Below are 21,326 nucleotides of genomic sequence, written 5' to 3' on the forward strand. Positions count from 1 at the left end.
GCCCCGATGAAATATTCTTAGACTAGGTCCCTTATGTTAGTTGTTTTAGGGACATTAAAGTGAGAATAACGGGAATGGGTAATTGGGTTATTGTTGGTTGCTGAAAATTAAATATGATATTTATTGTGGGTTGAAAACCCTATATGCTCACCAGGCTCCCAAGCCTGGCCCACTTAGTTTTATTTGTATTACAGGAAGTGTCGCAAGGGCATGAGATGGATGAACCATCATTTGTTTTGTTTACAAGTCTGTATATGTATATATTTGTTGAATGACTTGTAATGTTATCGTTTATGCTTATTGGTCTGTATCGGAACATGACACCCCGAGTTTTGATTATAATGAAAATACATTTCTTTTATGAAATGCTTTGGTAAACATTGTGTTATCATGTTTTGTTTTTGGGAACAAATTCTGCAACTCTTTCAAATCAAAAGGATTTACTCTGAAAATATTTTAAAAGCATAAATGAAAATCGGTCCTTTCTGGCCGAGATTTTGGGGATGTCACATAGGGTTTTGTCTAAACCCTTTTAGGAGGGTTATAAATGGGTAAAGTTGGAAACTTTACCCTTAGAAATGCCTTTCCAGTGGGAAAACGAGCTAAGGACCATGGATCTAGAAGATAGGGGCTTAATCTGTTAAGATGGCCAAACAGCTAGAAGGACTCGTCAAGTCCATAAGGGAGCTCGACGAGTCGTGTCGTGTTGTCCCGATTTCAGTTAGTAGAACTCGATGAGTGTGTAGAGGGACTCAACGAGTGGATGAGCCAAGACGCGACTGAACAGCTCGATAGGACTCAATAAGTCGGTGGAGCGACTCGACGAGTTGAGCGACGATTTTAGGATTTATGAGTTATAGAACTCGACGAGTCGAAAGGTTGACTTGGCGAGTTGGTCAACCTAGAATGTTGACTTTGACCAGAGTGTTGACTTGACCAAGGGTAAAATGGTCATTTTACCCTATGAAGAGTTATCATTTTTTGATTAAGTGTTATTATGGAATTTATAGCCCGAAAGTCGCCGGAGCAGCAGCCAGGGATTCCTCACTCGAGTTTTCAGCAGGCAGTCGTACGAGGTGAGTTCCCTTTCAGTAGGAACGGGTCCAAGGCACCAAGGTCGCTCCGTATATGTGATATGTTAGTAGTCGAGTGTGGGTAGGGCCCGAATCTCGTAGCAGTCTAGAGTGGGCGGGGCTCGAATCTCGTAGCAGTCTAGAGTGGGCGGGGCCCGAACATCATAGTATTATTTGAGTATAAATATGTGATTATTTGTTAGTTATAATTGTTGTCTGTGTGATACTTGTATGCATGTTAGACCACAGAGTATGAGCGGGGCCCAAAACTCCTAGACAGTGGAGTGTGGGCGGGGCCTGAATCTCCTAGACAGCGGAGTGTGGGCAGGGCCTGAATCTCTCCATGTGGAACTATATTCCCATCATCAACTAACATCATTAGTTTTGCCTCATCATTCACGGATTCATCAACATCAACAATAAGGTCATTTTGAACAACAACCTTACCTTTAGACCTATAATCACCCTCATGTATATGGTCGTTGTAAGAAGGAACATGGTTGGTTTTCATAGGTAATAAATCACAAATTTGGTTACTTCCAACACCGGAAGAACCATTTCCAGAACAATTTTCCCCGGGAAACCGATTAGTACCATATTCATAACATTATTAACAACAAACCATTAAACTATATTAGGAGGCATAGTACTAACAAAACTAAGAAAATATCTAACATCACTATCGTCAAGAATCCACATAACTATATTTGATCTAGGACATTGAAAATGTTGGGTTAATCGGTTTGAAAAGCAAATTTTATAGTCAAGGGCAATATAGGAAAGTTACTATATTTTGGATTTGTTTTATCTCGTATGTAGGGATTAGTGTTTGATTAGGTTTCTAATCCAATTAGTATATATAGATGTAATAGTTTGAACTTTAAATTCAAGTACTACCGTTTTCATAAAACTTTGTTTGCGAGTCAAGAATTTCTTTTCCTGTTTTGTTTTTTCGTTTCTCCCCAGCACAAAAGAATTTGTTTTAGTTTAGTTTCTTACACTTGGTATCAGAGCGGTTTCGTTGAAGGGGGTGTGATTCGAGGTTGATTACAATCAACCACGGTTTCTTTTAATCGGGCTTGTGAAAGACTAACCAGAGGCGCAAAATAAACAGACGGGAAGACGTCAAAGCGGGTTGCTTTGATTTAGTTCGTTTTACTGGTGATGGAAGACAGTGAAGGTGGTCGTGACCTTGTCTTGTTGTCCGGTGGAAGAGTGCTCTCGGAACAAGATTGATTAAAGAAGTCGGGGTTAAGGAGAAAATGATGTCGTTGGTTAAAGAAGGAGGTTCGCTGACGTATCAAGTTCCGGTTTTGACTCCAACGAATTATTCGGTGTGGGCGGTCAAAGTCAAGTCGATTATAGATGTACACAACATACGGGAGACGGTCGAACCAAAGGCGTTAGGTGAAGCATCAGATCAAAAGACGTCAAAACAAGCTCTTGCCTTTTTGTTTCAAGCGATACCCGAAGACATGGTGTTGCAAATGGTGAGTTACACCGAACCAAAGAAAGTGTGGGATGGGCTGAAAACACGGTATTTGGGAGTGGATCGGGTGAGAACGGCTCAGCTTGCAACATTAAAGAGATAGCTTGAAAGTTTGCACATGAAGGAGGGTGAAACGGTCGATGATCTTGTGAAAAAATTATCCGTTTTAGCTTCAAAAGCAAGGAGTCTTGGATATGAGCTTGCAGAAGGTGATTTGGTAAAAAGGTTACTAGATTCAATGCCTAATTCGTTTCTTCAAATCGTGGCTTCAATAGAGCAATGTTTCGAGTCGGATTCAATGTTATTCGATGAAGCGGTTGGTAGATTAAAGGCATACGAGGAGCCTATAAGAGGAACCGAGAAAGTGGAGGACACTCAAGGTGGGTTCTTGTTGGCTAGTGAGGAAAAATCACATGTTTGTAAGCATTGTGGCAATGGACGTTCAAATCATGATGACTTTGGACGTGACCGGGGAAGTGGTCGGGGGTTCGGGAGAAGTCGAGATGGTAATGAACGTGTCCGGGATAAAAGTCACGTTAGATGTTACAAATGTGGTGAGCTTGGTCACTATAAAAACGATTGTCGTAAATGGGAAAAAAAAAGAAGCGGATCTAATCAAAGAGGAATCGACATTGTTTTGAACGACGAGTTGCTCGTATGACAAATCTGATTAAGGGGGTGATTGTTGGGTTAATCGGTTTCAAAAGCAAATTTTACAGTCAAGGGCAATATAGGAAAGTTACTATATTGGGGATTTGTTTTATCTTATATGTAGGTATTAGAGTTTGATTAGGTTTCTAATTCAATTAGTATAGATGGATGTAATAGTTTGAACTTTAAATTCAAGTACTACCATTTTCATAAAACTTTGTTTGCAAGTTAAGAATTTCTTTTCCTGTCTTGTTTTTCGTTTCTCCCCCACACAAAAGAAATTGTTCTAGATTAGTTTCTTATAGAAAAGATAGATGAATTTGATTTGTGTGTAACCTAGACATGGAAGCAACCAACGTAACTAACCCAACGAAGTTGACATCATTGGTTATATCTACACCAAAGCATGTATAATCCGAAGCAAGATACTACATACATCCGTCGATCGCTGTCATGCCCACCATTAGAAACTGGAACTCAAAAAAAAACTTGTATACATACTCATTCCAGAACGTTTTTCGAAAGTATCGAACACACAAATATATTAAAAACACAAATGTATTGTTTAGGAAGAAAAACATAGAAAACCCTAATTCTATCTCTCCGGAACACCACTTAGGAATATACAGCCGCTCCGGAATACACTTTTCTAGTCCAGAAGGTACATAGTGTCAAAATCTGGACGTCATCCCCACCAACCGACAACCCCTCCGGAACACTATCATAAATACTTCAAAATATCGTATTCCGAAGCATGCCTTTGGAACAAAACGTTGTGCTATGGAATATGGTATTCCGAATTAAGTGGTCATTTTTCCAAAAAAAAAATATGCTAGTAATTTTTATTAAATTTGTTGTTTATAAGGGTTAGATTCCTTAATTTTTCGTTTTTTAATTTTAAAATAAAAAGGTATATGGAATAAAACCTTATTAAGTTCCCGTCCACAAAGAGCGGTAAAGAAATTTGGTTTGTGTTTAATTAGGGCTGACAATTCTTGACACGACACTCGACACGACCCGCGACACGACACGAAATAAATGGGTTTGGGTTGAGTTTTTCAACCCGCCAACCCGTTTATTAAACGGGTCATATATGGGTTTCTCTAAAAATAAACGGGTTGACCCGCCAACCCGTTTATATTCTTAATAAAAAAATTATTTTATTTTTAAATGTATTTATGTATCAAGTATTAATATTTAATAAGTATTTTATATATATATATATATATATATATATATATATATATATATATATATATATATATATATATATATATATATATCATTGATTTATAGACCATTTGACTGTTTTGACATTTTGACTCGTGGTGGATGGTTTAAGGTTGTAAGTCGTAACCTATAAAGATAAGTCTATAACATGTTTCTATGAATGTTTTTACTTTTCATTTGGATGTTTAAGACTTAAATGTCTAAAATTCGGACCCACGAACCCAAATCTAACCCATGAACCCGCCAACCTGTGAACCCGTATAAATAAATGGGTTGGCGGGTCATATATGGGTTTAGGTTCCAAACCCGCCAACCCGTGACCTGTATATTTAAATGGGTCGTGTTTGGGTTGACATATTTTGACCCGTCAACCCGCGACACGCCAACCCACACATGACATGTTTAACTGTGGTGTCGATTTCTTATTGATAATTACAGCAGCGCCTTTTCTTCTCTACGGGTTATCGTATGTTCTATGATCTCTTGATTCGTTCCACCGGGTTCCATTAACGAAACGAGTAATCATGTATGTATTTCGGAAGATGTTTTTTAATCGAACTCTCATTCGCCATTTTCACAAACAGAGACCTCACAAGCCTACCAAGGCTCTCCTCCGAAAACGAATACCTTTCGTCACTGACCTCAAAGACATTCAAAGCCCAGATGAAGCTCTCGCTCTCTTCCACGATTACTGCGAAACTGGCGGTTTTAAGCACGACTACCCTTCTTATTCTTCCCTCATTTACAAACTTGCACGTAGAAGAAACTACGAAGCAGTCGAAACCCTTCTTCAACAACTCCAGCACTATAACGTTAAATGTAAAGAAGCTTTGTTCATCGGATTAATTCAGCATTACGGAAAGTCTGGTTTACCTGACAAAGCCATCGAATTGTTTCGGAAAATGCCGTCGTTTGATTGCTACCGTTCATTACAGTCATTAAATACAATTCTCAATACATTGCTCGAGAATGGAAGGTTTAATGATGCCGATGAGATGTTCAAGTCTTGCTCCAAAATGGGATTTCGACCAAATGCGGTGACATTTAATATCATGATCAAGGGGTGGCTTGCAAAGGGCGAGTGGGATGAAGCACGTAAGGTGTTCGATGAAATGCATGAGAGAGAGGTCGAACCTACAGTTGTAACTTACAATTGTCAAATCGGATTTTGGAGTAAAAGGGGCAAGTTTTCCGAGGCTAAGACTTTGTTTGATGAAATGATTCGGAAAGGGAAAAAACCAAATGCTATATCATATGCCTTGTTAATGGAGTGTTTGTGCTCACAAGAAAAGTTCAAGGAAGCGAAAAAGATAATGTTTGATATGGAATACCAAGGCTGCAAAACACGGCTTGTGAATTACGGAATCTTGATGAACGATCTTGCTAAAAGGGGAAACTTTAATGAAGCTAAATCTTTACTTCTTGAAATGAAGAAAAGGCGAATTAAGCCGGATGTTGTAATGTACAACATATTGATCAATTATTTATGCAAGGAAAGTAAAGTTGGGGAAGCTTACAAGATCTTGGTTGAGATGCAAGTTGATGGTTTTGAGCCAAATGCAGCCACATATAGAATGATAGTTGATGGTTTTTGTAGAAATGGAGAATTTGATGAGGGGTTGAAGGTTTTAAACGCTATGATGATGAGTAATCATTGTGCGCGTGTGGAAACATTTTGTTGTTTGGTTGTTGGGTTGATTAAGAATGGGAAGATGGAAGATGGTTTGTTTGTTATGGAGGAGATGGTGAAAAGACGAATGTGCCCTGATTTGGGGTCTTGGGAAGCATTGGTTGCAAGCACTTGCGGTGGGGATAAAAATGGGCATGTGATCGTCACTGACTTGGTTTCATCAAGCTAATAACCCCCGTTGCTTAATATGGGGCAAACTCAAAACTCAAAACTCAAAACAAATGTTATATGGTTAATAATTCAATACACAAATTATGACATACTTATGTATCAAACCAAACAATCATTCATCAAGATTTATAATTTTGTTTGAATCTTTACAAATCCGTAGTCTTGCCCATGGATTTGCGACACACTAAGATTGACGTTCCAATTTATCCCAATCGTTCGACCCAAATTCTTCAATGCTTTGAGTTTATATAGTAATTTTGAATTTTGAATTATTTGTGTAGATTAGGTAAATATAATCATTTGATACATTTTAGGTAGTGATTATCAATAGCTTTTATTCGACCTTCGAAATGAGACTAGCTTTTGTCAAATGAAATTCTAAAACAAAGGTCTTGGGTTCAATAACTTTAACTCATAATAATTGATTAGGGTCGAAGGTGGCAAAAGGTCGGAGTGGTTTTACTTTCTATAAACCGAACCTTTTGGTATTGATCGCACAAAGTTCAGGTCACCAACTCTTATGGCACCCACTCCATCACCATGTAATCAACTACACCATATACCTTTACACCCTCCATCTCCTCTGTATATAAACAGACATCAACTTCACATATTCAAATCATCTCATTCCTCAATACCCACTTCAAAATCAATCATACACACCCTGATCAGCTTCTGTAATTGACCATGGCAACGTCTACATTCACTTGTCTTTCACTACTCTCCCTTCTCCTCCTATCCACCACATTCTCATTAACCACTGCAGCTCGAACCCTAACAGAAGACCCAGAGACCGCGATCCCTGTAGCTGCACCCGATGCAGATGATGTCACTCCCTTGGGCGCCATCCCACCTAACCCAGCTTCCACCACCACCACCGGAACTACCGGTGTGGTGCCCGTTGAAGGTCCCGACCACACACTCACCTTCTTTATGCACGACATTCTCGGCGGGTCAAACCCCTCAGCTAAAGCAGTCACCGGAGCCGTCACTAACCCCGCCTTGAATGGTCAGGTTCCCTTCGCTAAACCTAACGGAGCAAATCTCCCGGTCAACAATGGCGTCTCACAGGATGACGGAAACAGCGGAGTCCTCAACAACAACAATCTCCCGTTTCTTACTGGCCTAGGTGGAACCACTTCAAATGTCTTCCAAAACAACAATAATAACAACAACAATAACAATGTTTTTGCTGCCATTGGTGGACAGCTCCCGCAAGGAAACGCGTTGCAACAGTTTATGTTCGGAACGTTGACTGTGATTGACGATGAGTTGACCGAAGGACACGAACTTGGATCTGGTTTGATCGGAAAGGCTCAAGGGTATTATGTATCGAGTTCCATAGATGGGAAGAGTCAGACGATGGCGTTTACTGTGATGTTTATGCACGGGAGTTATATTGATAGTTTGAGCTTTATGGGGGTTCACCGGAGTGCGGTGGCGGAGTCCCAGCTGGCGGTGATGGGTGGCACCGGGAAGTATGTGAATGCTAAAGGGCATGCGGTGGTGAAGACTTTTCAGGGGACAAACCAGCAGAATAATGATGGAACTGAGACACTGCTTCAGTTTCATGTATATCTTGCGTATTAGTTTGTATAAGTCTATGTGTGTTTGGTTTCTATTTATATGCTTTCCATGTTTATGTGATGTTATGAAAATTTGTGTGTGAAATACAAAAGAATTTAACAATTTCTACTTTTCCATATTGACCAAACATTGGAATATATTTTATGATTTGGCGGAATTTGGTCTTGATTACTTCTGTCAAGTCAAATGGTTCGACCATAAAAGTATAAAACCCAAATCCAATTGAACACAAAACGAGGCCCATCCCAAAAAGCTGAGATCGACTTTCATATTGTGTGAGGAGAACGCGTTTAAGCTTCTCCTTTCACAAATAAAAACACTGATTTTCCTTGAAATAATACCTTTTTTTATGATCAATTTGAAACATTTACACATTCAAATTTTTTTTTCAAAGAGTTTATTAGCGCATACATGTCCCGGATTCTTAGGGATTATATTTATACATTACCATAATTAGTGGTAATTTCTTAATTAGTTTCTTTAGCTTTTGTAATTTTAAAGTGTGTTAACTAGTTGGTAGTCGGTAACGTTTTGTTAAACGCTACGTGAACTAGCTTTTGGTTTTGGAAAGTTTTGTTAAACTAAATGCTAAATGTTTGTGGTGTCAAACGGAACTTTTTGTTCATAACGAAACGTTTTATCAAATGCTATAAGCTAGAAGTCCTCAAACCATTTGTGTCGAACACACCCTCAGTGTATCTCATATTAAGACACAATCTTTTAAGTGTTTAAATTTTTTCTTTTACAATCTCTCCATAGTGACTCTTTTGGAGAGACATTTATTAACTCTACATATATTATCGTATTATATATTCATGCACACATCTTTATCGGTTGAATCAATATATCATCGATAACTTTTTTACTTTCAAATATAGCTCTCATTAGCTGGTTCGTAATCAAATTTGATACAAAAATCATAACATGGTATCATAACACTATATTTCTTATTTATAATCCCATAATCAGTGTTTGTTTCTAGAAGTTTTGATAGGATGTCATTCAAATCACATCATCAGATTGTATCAGTCATAATTTTGATCTCATCAAACTGATCTTCAAATCGTTTCAACCTCCACATTATACTTCTAGTAATCAATATATTTACATATATTATCAAACTTTTGGATTGCTTCTCAAATTTATTGTAATACAAAAGAACACAACATTGTTTCCCGCACATTACAACCTTTTCCTTCCTTTCGTTGGTGTGGACCATTTAGATGGTGCGGTTTACCATGTCTTTCATTTCGTTGTTTTTTAATTACAAAATGAAAAACTCTACGACACATGCCCATCTTTTTCTTTCCTTTCGTTGGCGTGATCTTTTCCAACTTCGAAACATCGGCAAATCCGAAATGGGTGTTTTGGAGTGTTGTTGGAAATACAGAAGTAATATATAGGAGGACCAGAATGACGGGGGTGATCATATAAGTGGGTGGCCTGTTTAGAAAGATGGATCCAGAATGCACTCATTATGAGTTGTGGTCATTTTTCAAAATTTCTATAACCTTGGTTCTTTTTTATAAAGATGGATCTGGAATGCACCCATTATGAGCTATGGATCCGGAATACACCCATTATGAGCTATGTAGGCTAGAGGAAAACATGCATGCGTGAATCTAACATGAGTTTCCCCTCTTGTGAGCTTGGGGAGTAGAGTTTTCACTGTGGGGCAAGCTGCTTTAAAAGCTACATCAAATAAAGTGACAAAACATGAGAAAACGTGCATGGAAAATCAACACACGTTTATACCTTTTGCATTTAATACTTTTAGTTTCTTTACGCCAGAAGCTGTGGAGCTACTTGCATAGTAATGTTATGACTCCAAGATCTATAGATGTTGTTTTTAAAAGAATTAGTTTTGTTATCCAAAAAGGAGTTGCGACACAGCTTGTTGTTCGTTACCCGCTACGTGTATGTAAATTGGTTAGATTACTCAATTTTCTTATAGTGTTTACTATTTGGTCCGTGTAATTAGAGTAGTTATCAATTTTGGTTGAAGTTAAAATGTTTATATTCATGATTGTAACAATTAAATAGTTAAATTTAACAGAAAGGACCGGTATCAACCGTGTAAAAAAATTAAAAGGACTATCCGTGTCAAAAACTCAAAAAATAGACTAAAACACATGAACCAAAAATTGTAATTTACTCTCGGTTTAATACTTTTCTATAAATAAATTAGAAATCATACGAACTCGACTTACATAACTCGCTGTTAACTCAAGGTGGTCCAACTCACCGTAAAACCAACTCGATTCGAACACAAAACGAAGCCTAACCCAACTGGAGATCGGCTTTCATGCTGTGAGGAGATCTGTGGAAGCTGGAAAGTTGATCATGGAGAATGCGTTCAAGCTTCTCCTTTCATGTCCCTCTGGTCTCTCTTCTTCACAGGTAAAACTTCGATTTTCCTTTAAAAACATCGTAATATCGTATTATGAGCAAATACATTAACTTTCCCGATCGATTTTCTTTAAAGAAGTCATTTTAAGTTATTGTTTGATAACAAATTGTGATATCTCTACTTTTTAATTAGGTGTCGGTGAAATTCGACGAATCGTACGATAGAGTTCCTCATCCGGACATTGACTTAGATGACTCCATTTCTGAGGTGTTCATACCAATGTTTCTCTTATTATTGCTTTGCTTCATTGCATCATATATTCCCTGTTAGTTTTCTTTCTCCTAGTTAATTTTTCTTTCAATTGAATTTTGGTGCTCCAGGTAGACACAAACATTGTGCAAGAAACAAACCCTAACATAGATGATATAATCCGTTGTTCTTCAACTCATATTCGTAGTATTGCAATGATGGTCGAATAATACTGTATCCTTTACTGTAATTAGGGAAGAGTTAATAAGGATTATGGAATCTGGTTGTTACACTTCAATCATTTATTAGGCCAGTGGCATACTCAAATCTTCCTGTTGAGGGTAGCAAAATCAAAAGTAAATGTCTTGAATTAGTATACATCAAGATCATAAGCCCTCTGTTAGTGGCGTATAAGATTTGCATAAATGACAATTACTGTTGATTCAAAGGACAATATTTTTTTATATCTAGCTAATATTCTTCCTCTTTCATCTCTCTCTCTTTTTTTTGTCAGATATGGGATCAAAAGGTTCAACAAAGCACATCACTGTTCAATGGGAAAAAGTTTAGGGTATGTAGAATTATCTTTTAATCAACCTTCTAAGTTCCAACACATTCAGCTGTTTAAGTAATTGAATATCTTCATGTTACATTCAGTGAAAGTATGATATACATTGTTCTTACTCTTTAATGGTTGTTGCAACTTAGTATGGAGGACACAGTGGCCTTGAACCTCATGTATGCCTTCACCTTGGTCTAACAGATTATAGGTTCTCTCTTCTTCTCTCTCCAATCTCCATATGTATACCTTTTTTTTTTTGTATAATCTGTATCATCTTCTCACCCTATAAACAATATGTTACTATTTCAGGACTTTTATGGGGACAAACTTAAATCCTTCATGGGAAAGATTTCTTGTGGCATCTGAAGGTAAAAACATCATACATTTTCACACCTGCTGTTTCAACTTTCAAGAATCATTATTCAATCATACCCTTTACTTACTTTTCATGTTACATGATCATTTTGTAGATGATTGTAAGCAGTGTCAACACACTTCTAGTCCATTAGGCAATGGTGCAATTGTACAGACATCTGATAATATGATACTTGTGCTCCAAAGAAGTAATAATGTTGGAGAATTTCCAGGATACTTGGTTTTTCCAGGTGGGCATCCCGAGGTACATCAAATCAACAATCTTTTTCTTTTTACTTTTTCAAAATAATAAAACGTAAATTTGGCGAATTATATATTTTTATGATTGTTAGCCAGAAGAAGTTGGAATTACACCCCATAAGTGTGAAAACTCAGAGTTGAGAAACAAAAATATTTCACAAGAGATGTTTGACAGCATTATCCGTGAAGTTGTTGAAGAAATAGGAGTACCTGCTTCAACATTGGTAAGAATATAATATTTCTCTTTATTGCAATCAGGTCCCCCAAGTTTTCTTCATTTGATTTTCTCACCTTAAACTAATACCAAATTAATTCTCTTAGTTTGGTTATTTGATTTGATACAGAGCGACCCTTTATTCATTGGTATATCGCGTAGGGTATTGAATGTAAGACCCACTGCTTTTTTCTTCATCAAGTGCAATCTTGAATCAACAAAAGTTCAACAACTTTATTCCAGTGCACAAGATGGCTTCGAGTCAACAAAACTTTATATTATACAACCAGTGAGTTCTCATTTCATCCTTTCAAATTAATTGATATCTAAGAAATGGTCTGTTTGTCACACTCGGACTAAGACTGATGTTAATGAGACAAAAATAAGTCAGACTGTGACTGGGACTGTGACTGATGTTAAATGAGTATAAATATCAGAGTGAGTTGGAGAACATGGCATCTAAAATGCCGGGGTGCCACAGAGGAGGATTTGCACTTTACAAGTTGATGTTAGAATGTGGGAAGAACATCAAGTGAATGTGTGGAAGGTATCAAGGCGCATGTTAGTATATAGTATTTGTTTGATATGCCAAATAGCTTTTTGAGGAGGAATAACTGATTTGAAAAGTGATTGGAACTTGAGCTTGGTATTCCTTTTAAAAAATGGGCAAATCGAATGTAAACTAAAATGAATATATCTCTATTCGTTTTCTTTTGTTAATTCAGCAATTTTTGTATGAAGAATATTTAGAAAGATTATATGTGAATTATCAATTATGTGGTACGATAAACAATAAATTTATGAAGGTGCTTGATTGAGAGGGTATTACTAATTAGGATGATTGAAGGGAATGAATATGATTATATAATGAGAAATTAGTAGGTGTGATTAGTTACATGATTACCTAAAATATAAACTGAGATATTAATGATTGTAACCTCTGTTTGTGCAGTTGTGAATTTCCACGTTTATAATTGTGGTCTCTCTTATTTAAAGTTGTAAGATTTTCATAAATCAAAAACATCTTCGAAAATTTTGGTCGCAACTCCTATAGTATACATACACTTTTCTACACGTTTAAAACAATACTTATTTTTATATATTGTATTGTATTCTATTCTACAAGAATACAATTTCATACACGTACACATTATAAATCAACTAAGTATTGTATTCTACACGAATACAACATCCTACATAAATACACATTTAACCGTATCCTATAGTATACAAACACATTATTCTACAAGAATACATTATCCTAAATTTTGCAAACATGCATTATAAGTTCATATTTATTTCAAAAAGAATACGGAACGATATACGAAAAATACATATTATTTTCCATATTTATATAGTTAACAAACATGCATTTAGGGGCATGGCTGTGCCAAGCGGTGGACAACATAGACGACCCCACACGCCCCTTTGCTAAAATTCCGGATGTGTTCTTATATAGTAGCAATTGGATAGAAAACATTTGTTGTTCCTATTTTTTGAGCCCAAAATTTGTCAGCTACGTGTTCAATTATATTGTGAATGGAGAAAGAAATCATCGAAAGTCTAAAATCAATAAGAATGTGAGAATGAAACCAAAATAGGGGAATAAAAAAGAAATTGGAAATCCATTCGAATTGTCTCTATAACCCTATAGAAACAAGTAATTGTGAAAAGTGTCTAATACTAAGTTCCAACGAATATAAATATATGGTTTTTGCAACAAATTTAAAATATATGGTCTAGATTTGTTTTCGCGTTCTCGATTTTATAATTATTTTCATTTTAACCTTCTATCTCTTTACATATATATATATATATATATATATATATATATATATATATATATATATGTGAAACCACTATATTTTGTGAGAAGGGGAGATGCAATCGTAGCCATTCATTTTGTAGATAAAAAAAACATTTTTAAATTACAAAATAATTGAAAATTTTCGAAATTTTTTTAAAAAAATATTATGTTCGTCACTTTTTTTATCCAAAAAAAAAAATAATAAATAAATTACCGTTTTTTTTTTTGAAATTATATATATATATATATATATATATATATATATATATATATATATATATATATATATATATATATATATATATATATATATATATATTCTTCTCTTTATCTTTTGAATAAAAAAGAAAAGGACTTTTGAGTGTGATTCGGATTCTAATTTTATGAAATATACAAGTCTACAAAACCTTTGTTGCATACATGTGCGATTGACGTTCCTTTCTCTCTCTACCATTTCCTTTTTTTCTTTTTCTCTCCACCTCCATTGTCCAAACACCAAAAGATACATGCACAAAGGAGATAGTTCTCGTTCTTTTGTCATTTAATGCCATTTACAGATTGTTGTGATCTCAAAAAGCCATTTTCAATTCATGGACTATTTGGTTCCAAATGGAGGAGTGCAAAAGGTCCACATTTCTTCATACCCAGGTAACTGTTTTCCCTCTTCCTCTGTTTTTCCTCTAATTTTCAAAAACCCATTTCATTTTCATGGAAATGCCTCCCTGTTTTGCAGTTTCCATGGTGATCTATTATCGTCGTTGAAAATGCCCTCTGTTTGTTAAAATGACGCTTAGAAAATAGGCATTCTCTTCGTTTGTTTTTATTTTTCTAATGATGATTTGTAATGATTGTTGTTCGACCAGGGCATAAATTTGAGGTCCAGGAGATTGCAAATCAACAATAATGGAGTTTGGGAAGTTTATTTAAAAGAATATTTGCATTCGGTGATTAAATAATTGAATTAGTTCTTCAGGGGTGTTGATTTTTACATGAAGAAAGATTTTCTAGGTTTGAAAATGCTATTTTTGATCTGGGTTTTTGAGGGGAAGAAGAAAAGAATTTCCGTTATTCATTATTAGGATTACAAAAGCTCCCCACGCACCAAAAAGGGGATCATTATCAGGCTTTATACAAATTCTTCGATGAAGGCACCACCAGAAACATGGTTGCCACCGGCCACCACCACCCCAACCACCGCTTCCCGGAAAAAGATGTCTAAACAGGTGACGGGGAAACGAGATGATACCCCTTTGCATACAGCTGCAAGGGCAGGGAACATCAACGCAGTAATGGAGATTTTAGGTGATTGTTATTGTGAAGAAGAATTGATTTCATTGCTTTCCAAGCAGAATCACGCCGGTGAAACGGCGCTGTATGTGGCGGCAGAATACAGTTACGTTGATTTGGTTAGGCTCTTGATCGATCAATATGATATGGCAACAGCCAGCATTAAAGCCAATAATGGATTCGATGCTCTTCATATTGCTGCTAAACAAGGAGATTTAGGTATGCAAATCTCTATGTTTTCTAGTAAATTCTACATCATCCAAAACTTTTGTCTTTTTAACTATTTCCATTCTTTAAATTTACAGAGACTCTAATGGTTTTAATGGAGGCCCACCCAGAATTATCAATGACGGTTGATATATCAAACACCACAGCCTTACACACGGCGGCGATGCAAGGCAACATTGAGGTGGTGAACTATCTATTGGAGATTGAGAGTAGTTTGGCATCAATAGCAAGAAGTAATGGGAAAACGGCTTTACATTCGGCTTCAAGAAACGGGCATGTTCTAGTGGTGAAGGCTCTTTTGGAGAAGGTACCCGGGATATCTTCAAGGAATGATAAGAAGGGACAAACTGCCCTTCACATGGCGGCAAAAGGCCAAAATCATGAGGTGGTTGAAGAGTTGATCAAGGCGGATCCGTCGTTGATAAATATGGTTGATGCAAAGGGGAATACTTCTTTGCATATTGCAACCCGTAAAGGCCGGGTTCAGGTACAATAATGCAACAAGGAATGTTAGATGCAACTCACCGAGCTGCGTCTGAAATGCACATTCCATATGTCATATACTCATATGTATGTTATGTGTATCTGACATATGGAACGCACATTCAATACGTCATTAAGTGCATATGACGTCTTGAAACGTATATTCTGTACGCCATATGCACAAAAAATAATGCATTTATAGATGTCAATTAGTAAAAAATTGTCGTTCTTATGTATAATCATTATGTTCATGCAGATTGTTAAGATGCTACTAGCTCGTAACGAAATAAACACAAGAGTTGTGAATAGGTCGAACGAGACTGCATTTGACACGGCCCATAAAATGGGCCATCCCGACATAGGATGCATCTTAGAAGAACACGGTGTCCCAAGTGCCCGTGTCCTAAAACCTTCAACAACTCCAGCCCGAGAGCTAAAACAAACTGTAAGCGACATAAAACATGAGGTCCATGATCAACTCGAACACACTCTCCAAACTCGACGAAGGGTCCAAGGCATTGCGAAACACCTCAATAAAATGCACGCCGAGGGCCTCAACAACGCGATAAACTCCACCACCGTGGTGGCCGTGTTAATCGCCACGGTTGCATTCGCCGCCATTTTTACAGTCCCAGGACAATATGTCGATGATCCAAGCAATATACCCGAGGGTTTTTTGCTCGGTGAGGCGCATATTGCCCCACAGCCCGCGTTTATAATCTTCTTTGTTTTCGACTCCGTGGCTCTATTTATCTCGTTAGCAGTTGTTGTGGTTCAAACCTCGGTGGTGGTTATTGAAAGCAAAGCGAAGAAGCAAATGATGGCTGTTATCAACAAGCTAATGTGGTTGGCTTGTGTGCTTGTATCGGTGGCGTTTTTGGCCCTTGCGTTTATTGTGGTCGGGAAGCATGAGAAATGGCTAGCGATTTGTGTGACCATTATAGGAACGTGTATAATGGTCACAACTTTGGGGTTGATGTGTTATTGGGTGATTATGCATCGAATTGAAACATCAAATATGAAAAATATGAGAAGGAAATCAATGTCGGGTACCGAAAGTAGGTCGGGGTCGAGGTCTAGGACATGGTCGATTTCTGTACTTTCAGATACGGATCCTATGAATACCGAGTTCAAGAACATGTATGCAATCTAAAAAAAAATACATTTTGAGTAAGATCTTTTTGGTTCAATTAGGCATGACTGGTAATTTAATCGTTTTAGAATGTGTAACTATATATGCCTTCAAAAAGGCTCGAAATACCGTCAAAAAGACTCCAAACATATTTTAGTTTTGGGTTTGGGGCGCAATAGAAAGGGAGACGTCAAATACTGGATTTTTGCTTCCATCGGTATGCTTTCTTGGCGGACTTTAACCATTTTCTTTTACTAGCCCAAGTGATCATAAACGTAACAAGATTGTTAACAAATTATGAATGCATATCTTCCTAACAAATACATGAACTGATGTTAGTGTAAGTTAGAGGTCCACAAGTTTAGCCGTTTTTTTTATACATGAACCGACTTAATATAGATTTTTAAAAAAAACTGAAATCACTGTTTTTCAGTTTTTTCTAAAAAAAGTTGAATCGAACTAGTTTTTAAACTGAAAAATAATCGATTTTTAACAAAATCTTCTATCTATATCTATATATTTTTATATATATTTATAAAAGAAATATTTTTACTTGCATGCATTTGAAACCCCATTACTTTTTAATTTCTTTATAATAATTATTATAATTGGTTAATAATGCTAAATTAATGCAAAAACTAAATTCATAAATTAAACTAAACTACAATATTAAAAGATCATGTTTTACTTCTATTTATAAAATTTTAACTTTAACATTTTTAATATATTATAATTAACTTATTAGTTTAGATATGTTGTATGTGAGTAATATTATATAAAAAATAATAATGTTATCTTCAAAAACAAAAGCAATTTTTGTTGTTTTAAATAATTGCACTAAAAGAAACTAACAATATTTATCAAATAAATTTTAAAAAGTTAAATTTTTGAAACCAAATTAAAATAATTAAGAGTTTTCAAATACGTTATTTTGAATAACTTACAACAACAATAGTTAAAAGTAACATTATATACAAAAATTATATTGTTAACTTTAAAATCAACAACAATGTTTGATGTTTTAAATAATTACAATGATAAAATTAAAATCTCAAGCAAATAAACCTTTTAAAATTAATTCATAACAACAACTATAAATATCATTAAACCATATATTATATTTAATTTTATTCATGAGTAACCTGTAAGTAAATGTCATTGAGATAATTATGATTATAGAGTTCTAAAGATGTCTACATTATCATATAATTCAAAACAAACAATGTTTATACCAACTTATTTTAAGATTTATTATATAGGAGATAACAACGTCATTGACATATTTAAAAAACATATATTTGTAGAGATTTCAAATATATTGTTGTATCATGTGCAACACACGTATATTCGTCTAGTTTAACATAAGTGAACTCACATAACCACTGTCAAATCATGATATTGGTCAATGGAGTGATCGGCGGCCTCACTAAGGCAACTTCCGCCAACAAAAGATCAACACCATCAGTGCTAGCCCAGCTAGTCTTCAAGCAACAACTTGACTTGGGCTCTAAAGATATGGACTGGTTTGGCTTCCCTACAATGGGCTGTTTTTCAATAGCACCTAGGGGCTGCTCTATATTTCCCATTGTCGACATCTTTAAGCTAGTTTGGATAAGGCCTGCTGAATCTGAAATAGTAGGTCTAGATTCAACCCTTAAGCCCACTTTGTGGTCCTTTCCATGCCTTAGACATGGTTAGCACTTCACACCAAATGGAGCTATTGCTCTGCCATAATATTAATCATGTTGGCCTTGCAAGATTCAAGTGACAACAGATGGTAAATGGATACTGAGAAAACTTCACACCTACACTCGGATGTAGGTATCCTTGCTACTATTTAAAATACACGTCTTTTCTAGATCCATTTAGTTTTAATTAGTAATGGATCCTCCATGCCTATCATACATACATACGATCAGGAGACTATCCCATACCAAACCCTTACAAACCATTTCATCTTCAAAATATCCTAATTACCCCAAACATAATAAAACATTTTATATTTGTTGGACAATTTACTTACATAAATACATGTTCTACTAAATTTGAGTCGTTTGGTTTCTCTATGGAGGATTACCAAACTTGACAAATCCTCCTCGTATTTAACAACTTTGGTGATCTTTACCTTGTCATAGAAAGAAAAACTTCTCTAAGATATCGATTTTTATGGGGAAAAAAATAAAATGTAAGTTAAAATGGAAAAAGTTTAGGAAAATAAAAAGGGCAAGTAGCTTAACTTGGATGCCTTTTTGCTTTCAATCATTCATTAGTTGATGAATATAGGTGGATATATCTTTCTCAATCAGATTCTCTTATGGATTTCGTAATAAGGTCTTTATTTGAATATGAAGGTGATTTGGGACAATTTTTATTCAAATAAAAACAAAGGTATGTAGAAGTAATATTATTATATCTTGCAATGAACTTTTGTAATATCCAAAGAAAAAGTGGGCAATGGTCGTTTATCAAAATTTTGGAAGATCTTTGGTTTGGTGAAAGTCTTTTGCAACAACTTTCATAGATTATTTGTTGTATTTCAGACAAAATAATAAATAATCTCACGATTAGTATTGTGAACTAATATCGAATCAACTGTAATAAAGTTAGGTAGATGAAGGTTGTCACATTGCCGAACAAATTAAAATACGATATAGAGTAAACGTCACAAAATGACTCTTGTCCATAAATGTTTTTACGTGGCTCTAAGGCTATAAGTTTAAGAGTAAAACCTTATTATTTAATGCATATTATTGTTTTTTCCATAAACTATGGAAGAACCGATAAATACAAACTGAATACCCTAGAAACGGAAAAAATGACGCTTGATGTTTGCAGAGAGAAAATAATACATATCTTGAATTTTAGGGTGAGAAATACGGCTGTAAGAGATCCATATTTATATTTGTAGAAACCCATGGAGACTCCAAAAAGAATGGGTCAATGACGACGACACACTTATACAACTCACCATATGTCATACATGCGGCTGGTTTCTATTTAAGCAACACTTTTTTTGGAAGTATAAAAAGAATGGGTCAATGACGACGACACACTTAAACAACTCGTCATCATACATGAGGCTGATTTCTATTTAAGCGACACTTTTTTTGGAAGTATGTGTTTATCCACAGAGTCAATGTGTGGTCAACGCTGATCATGCTGGTCCAATCTGCACTAGCCACAAATATAAGTTCCTCAATAGCGTACAAAGTGCGACAAAATCACACCATTTCACGAACATCATGTCATGTATAGGCTTGAACCAACCCTCAATCTTCACTAAACCCTTTGAAGTCTAAACAAAAGAAAAAGCCTTATAATTTCACTCTATGTTATTCCACCCACAAAAGCAACATTGCCAACTTATAATCTTAACCTTCTAAATGCCCAACATTATTTGCATTGGAAACCGACAAAAAAAATGTATGGTAGATGTGGCCAATGCATATTGGGTTTGGGTTGGCATTGATAACCATGAAGGGGAATGGAGGAAACATAATTGATCGTGACTTATTAGATTTTGTTGTTTTAAATGAAAATATAGATGGAAGTGGGATCTTGAAACAAAAGGCGAATTATGGGTTAAGTCGGTTGGAAAGTTTATAGACAATGATACTCAGGTTACGAGAGAGAATGCTACTAGATGAAATAGATTGGTGCCTATTAAAAATAATATTTTGGTTTAACGTCTTGTATTTGATAGAGTAGCGACCATAGTAAACTCATAAAATAGAGAAATTGACTTAAATTCGACTTTATGTCCTATAAGTAATTTCCATATAAAGAGTAATGAACACTTATTTATCGATTGTTGTGTAGCATCCTCCGTTTGGCAACAAACTGGATATTGGTGAACATTGATATCATGATATGCTTAGCATTGTCACGGTTAGAGAATCGATCAATTTGATGGACATGACTTGAAGAGGCTAAGGACGTGTTTGGCAAAAGTAGCTGTTAGCTGGAAGCGGGTAGCGGTTAGCTGGTAGCGGGTAGCTGGTAGCTGGTAGCGGGAAGCTGTAGCTTTTATTTGTTATATGAATGTTTGGCAAAAGTAGCTGGAAACTTTTGAAATATATAAAATTACATAAAAGGACAATTGATTAAAAATAAAAAATATATAAATATATATTTTAAGGGTAATTATGAAAATTGATTTCAAAAGCTCCGTAGCGTTTTGTTAAAAGCTACATGAAGTAGCTTTTAGAATCAGAGCGTTTTGTTAAAACCAAAAACTAAACGCTCGTACTGCCAAACGAAACTTTTTGTTTAAACTAGAGCGTTTTGTCAAAAGCTAAAAGCTAGAAGCTTCCAAACGCTTCCAAAAGTTTCGTGACAAACACGCCCTAAAAGAAAGTGTTTGGATGTGGTTGTTATTACTACTCTATGGGTTATTTGGAGTTTTCAGATTCATGGATTTTTTTGCTACAAAACCAAGAAAAAATATCATTTTTTATAGAAATGTGACTTAATCTTTAATTACTTTTAGTTATTGAATAGAAGTGATA

At 35.6% G+C, this 21,326-nt stretch overlaps 4 protein-coding genes across 4 annotated transcripts; all 4 read left to right on the plus strand.

The window, feature by feature from the left end:
* Positions 1-4,740: 4,740 nt before the first annotated feature.
* On the plus strand, positions 4,741-6,457 carry LOC111909464 (pentatricopeptide repeat-containing protein At1g07740, mitochondrial). Its single transcript, XM_023905291.3, has one exon. The coding sequence runs from the start codon at positions 4,968-4,970 to the stop codon at positions 6,300-6,302; it is 1,335 nt and encodes a 444-aa protein (XP_023761059.1). The 5' UTR covers positions 4,741-4,967; the 3' UTR covers positions 6,303-6,457.
* Positions 6,458-6,866: 409 nt separating this feature from the next.
* Positions 6,867-8,005, plus strand: LOC111909465 (dirigent protein 10). Its single transcript, XM_023905292.3, has one exon. It carries the CDS (start codon positions 6,992-6,994, stop codon positions 7,892-7,894), a length of 903 nt encoding a protein of 300 aa, XP_023761060.1. The 5' UTR covers positions 6,867-6,991; the 3' UTR covers positions 7,895-8,005.
* Positions 8,006-10,086: 2,081 nt separating this feature from the next.
* On the plus strand, positions 10,087-12,686 carry LOC111909467 (nudix hydrolase 9). The gene is made up of 9 exons (XM_023905294.3): positions 10,087-10,291; positions 10,434-10,508; positions 11,005-11,061; positions 11,199-11,260; positions 11,362-11,420; positions 11,523-11,671; positions 11,760-11,891; positions 12,012-12,170; positions 12,319-12,686. Exons 1-9 carry the CDS (start codon positions 10,235-10,237, stop codon positions 12,415-12,417), a joined length of 849 nt encoding a protein of 282 aa, XP_023761062.1. The 5' UTR covers positions 10,087-10,234; the 3' UTR covers positions 12,418-12,686.
* Positions 12,687-14,114: 1,428 nt separating this feature from the next.
* Positions 14,115-16,901, plus strand: LOC111909466 (ankyrin repeat-containing protein At5g02620). The gene is made up of 4 exons (XM_023905293.3): positions 14,115-14,336; positions 14,552-15,194; positions 15,281-15,690; positions 15,943-16,901. Exons 2-4 carry the CDS (start codon positions 14,831-14,833, stop codon positions 16,837-16,839), a joined length of 1,671 nt encoding a protein of 556 aa, XP_023761061.1. The 5' UTR covers positions 14,115-14,336; positions 14,552-14,830; the 3' UTR covers positions 16,840-16,901.
* The last annotated feature ends 4,425 nt before the right edge of the window (positions 16,902-21,326 follow it).

This window comes from Lactuca sativa, chromosome 8, assembly GCF_002870075.4.
Source record: "Lactuca sativa cultivar Salinas chromosome 8, Lsat_Salinas_v11, whole genome shotgun sequence".
NCBI lineage: Eukaryota > Viridiplantae > Streptophyta > Magnoliopsida > Asterales > Asteraceae > Lactuca > Lactuca sativa.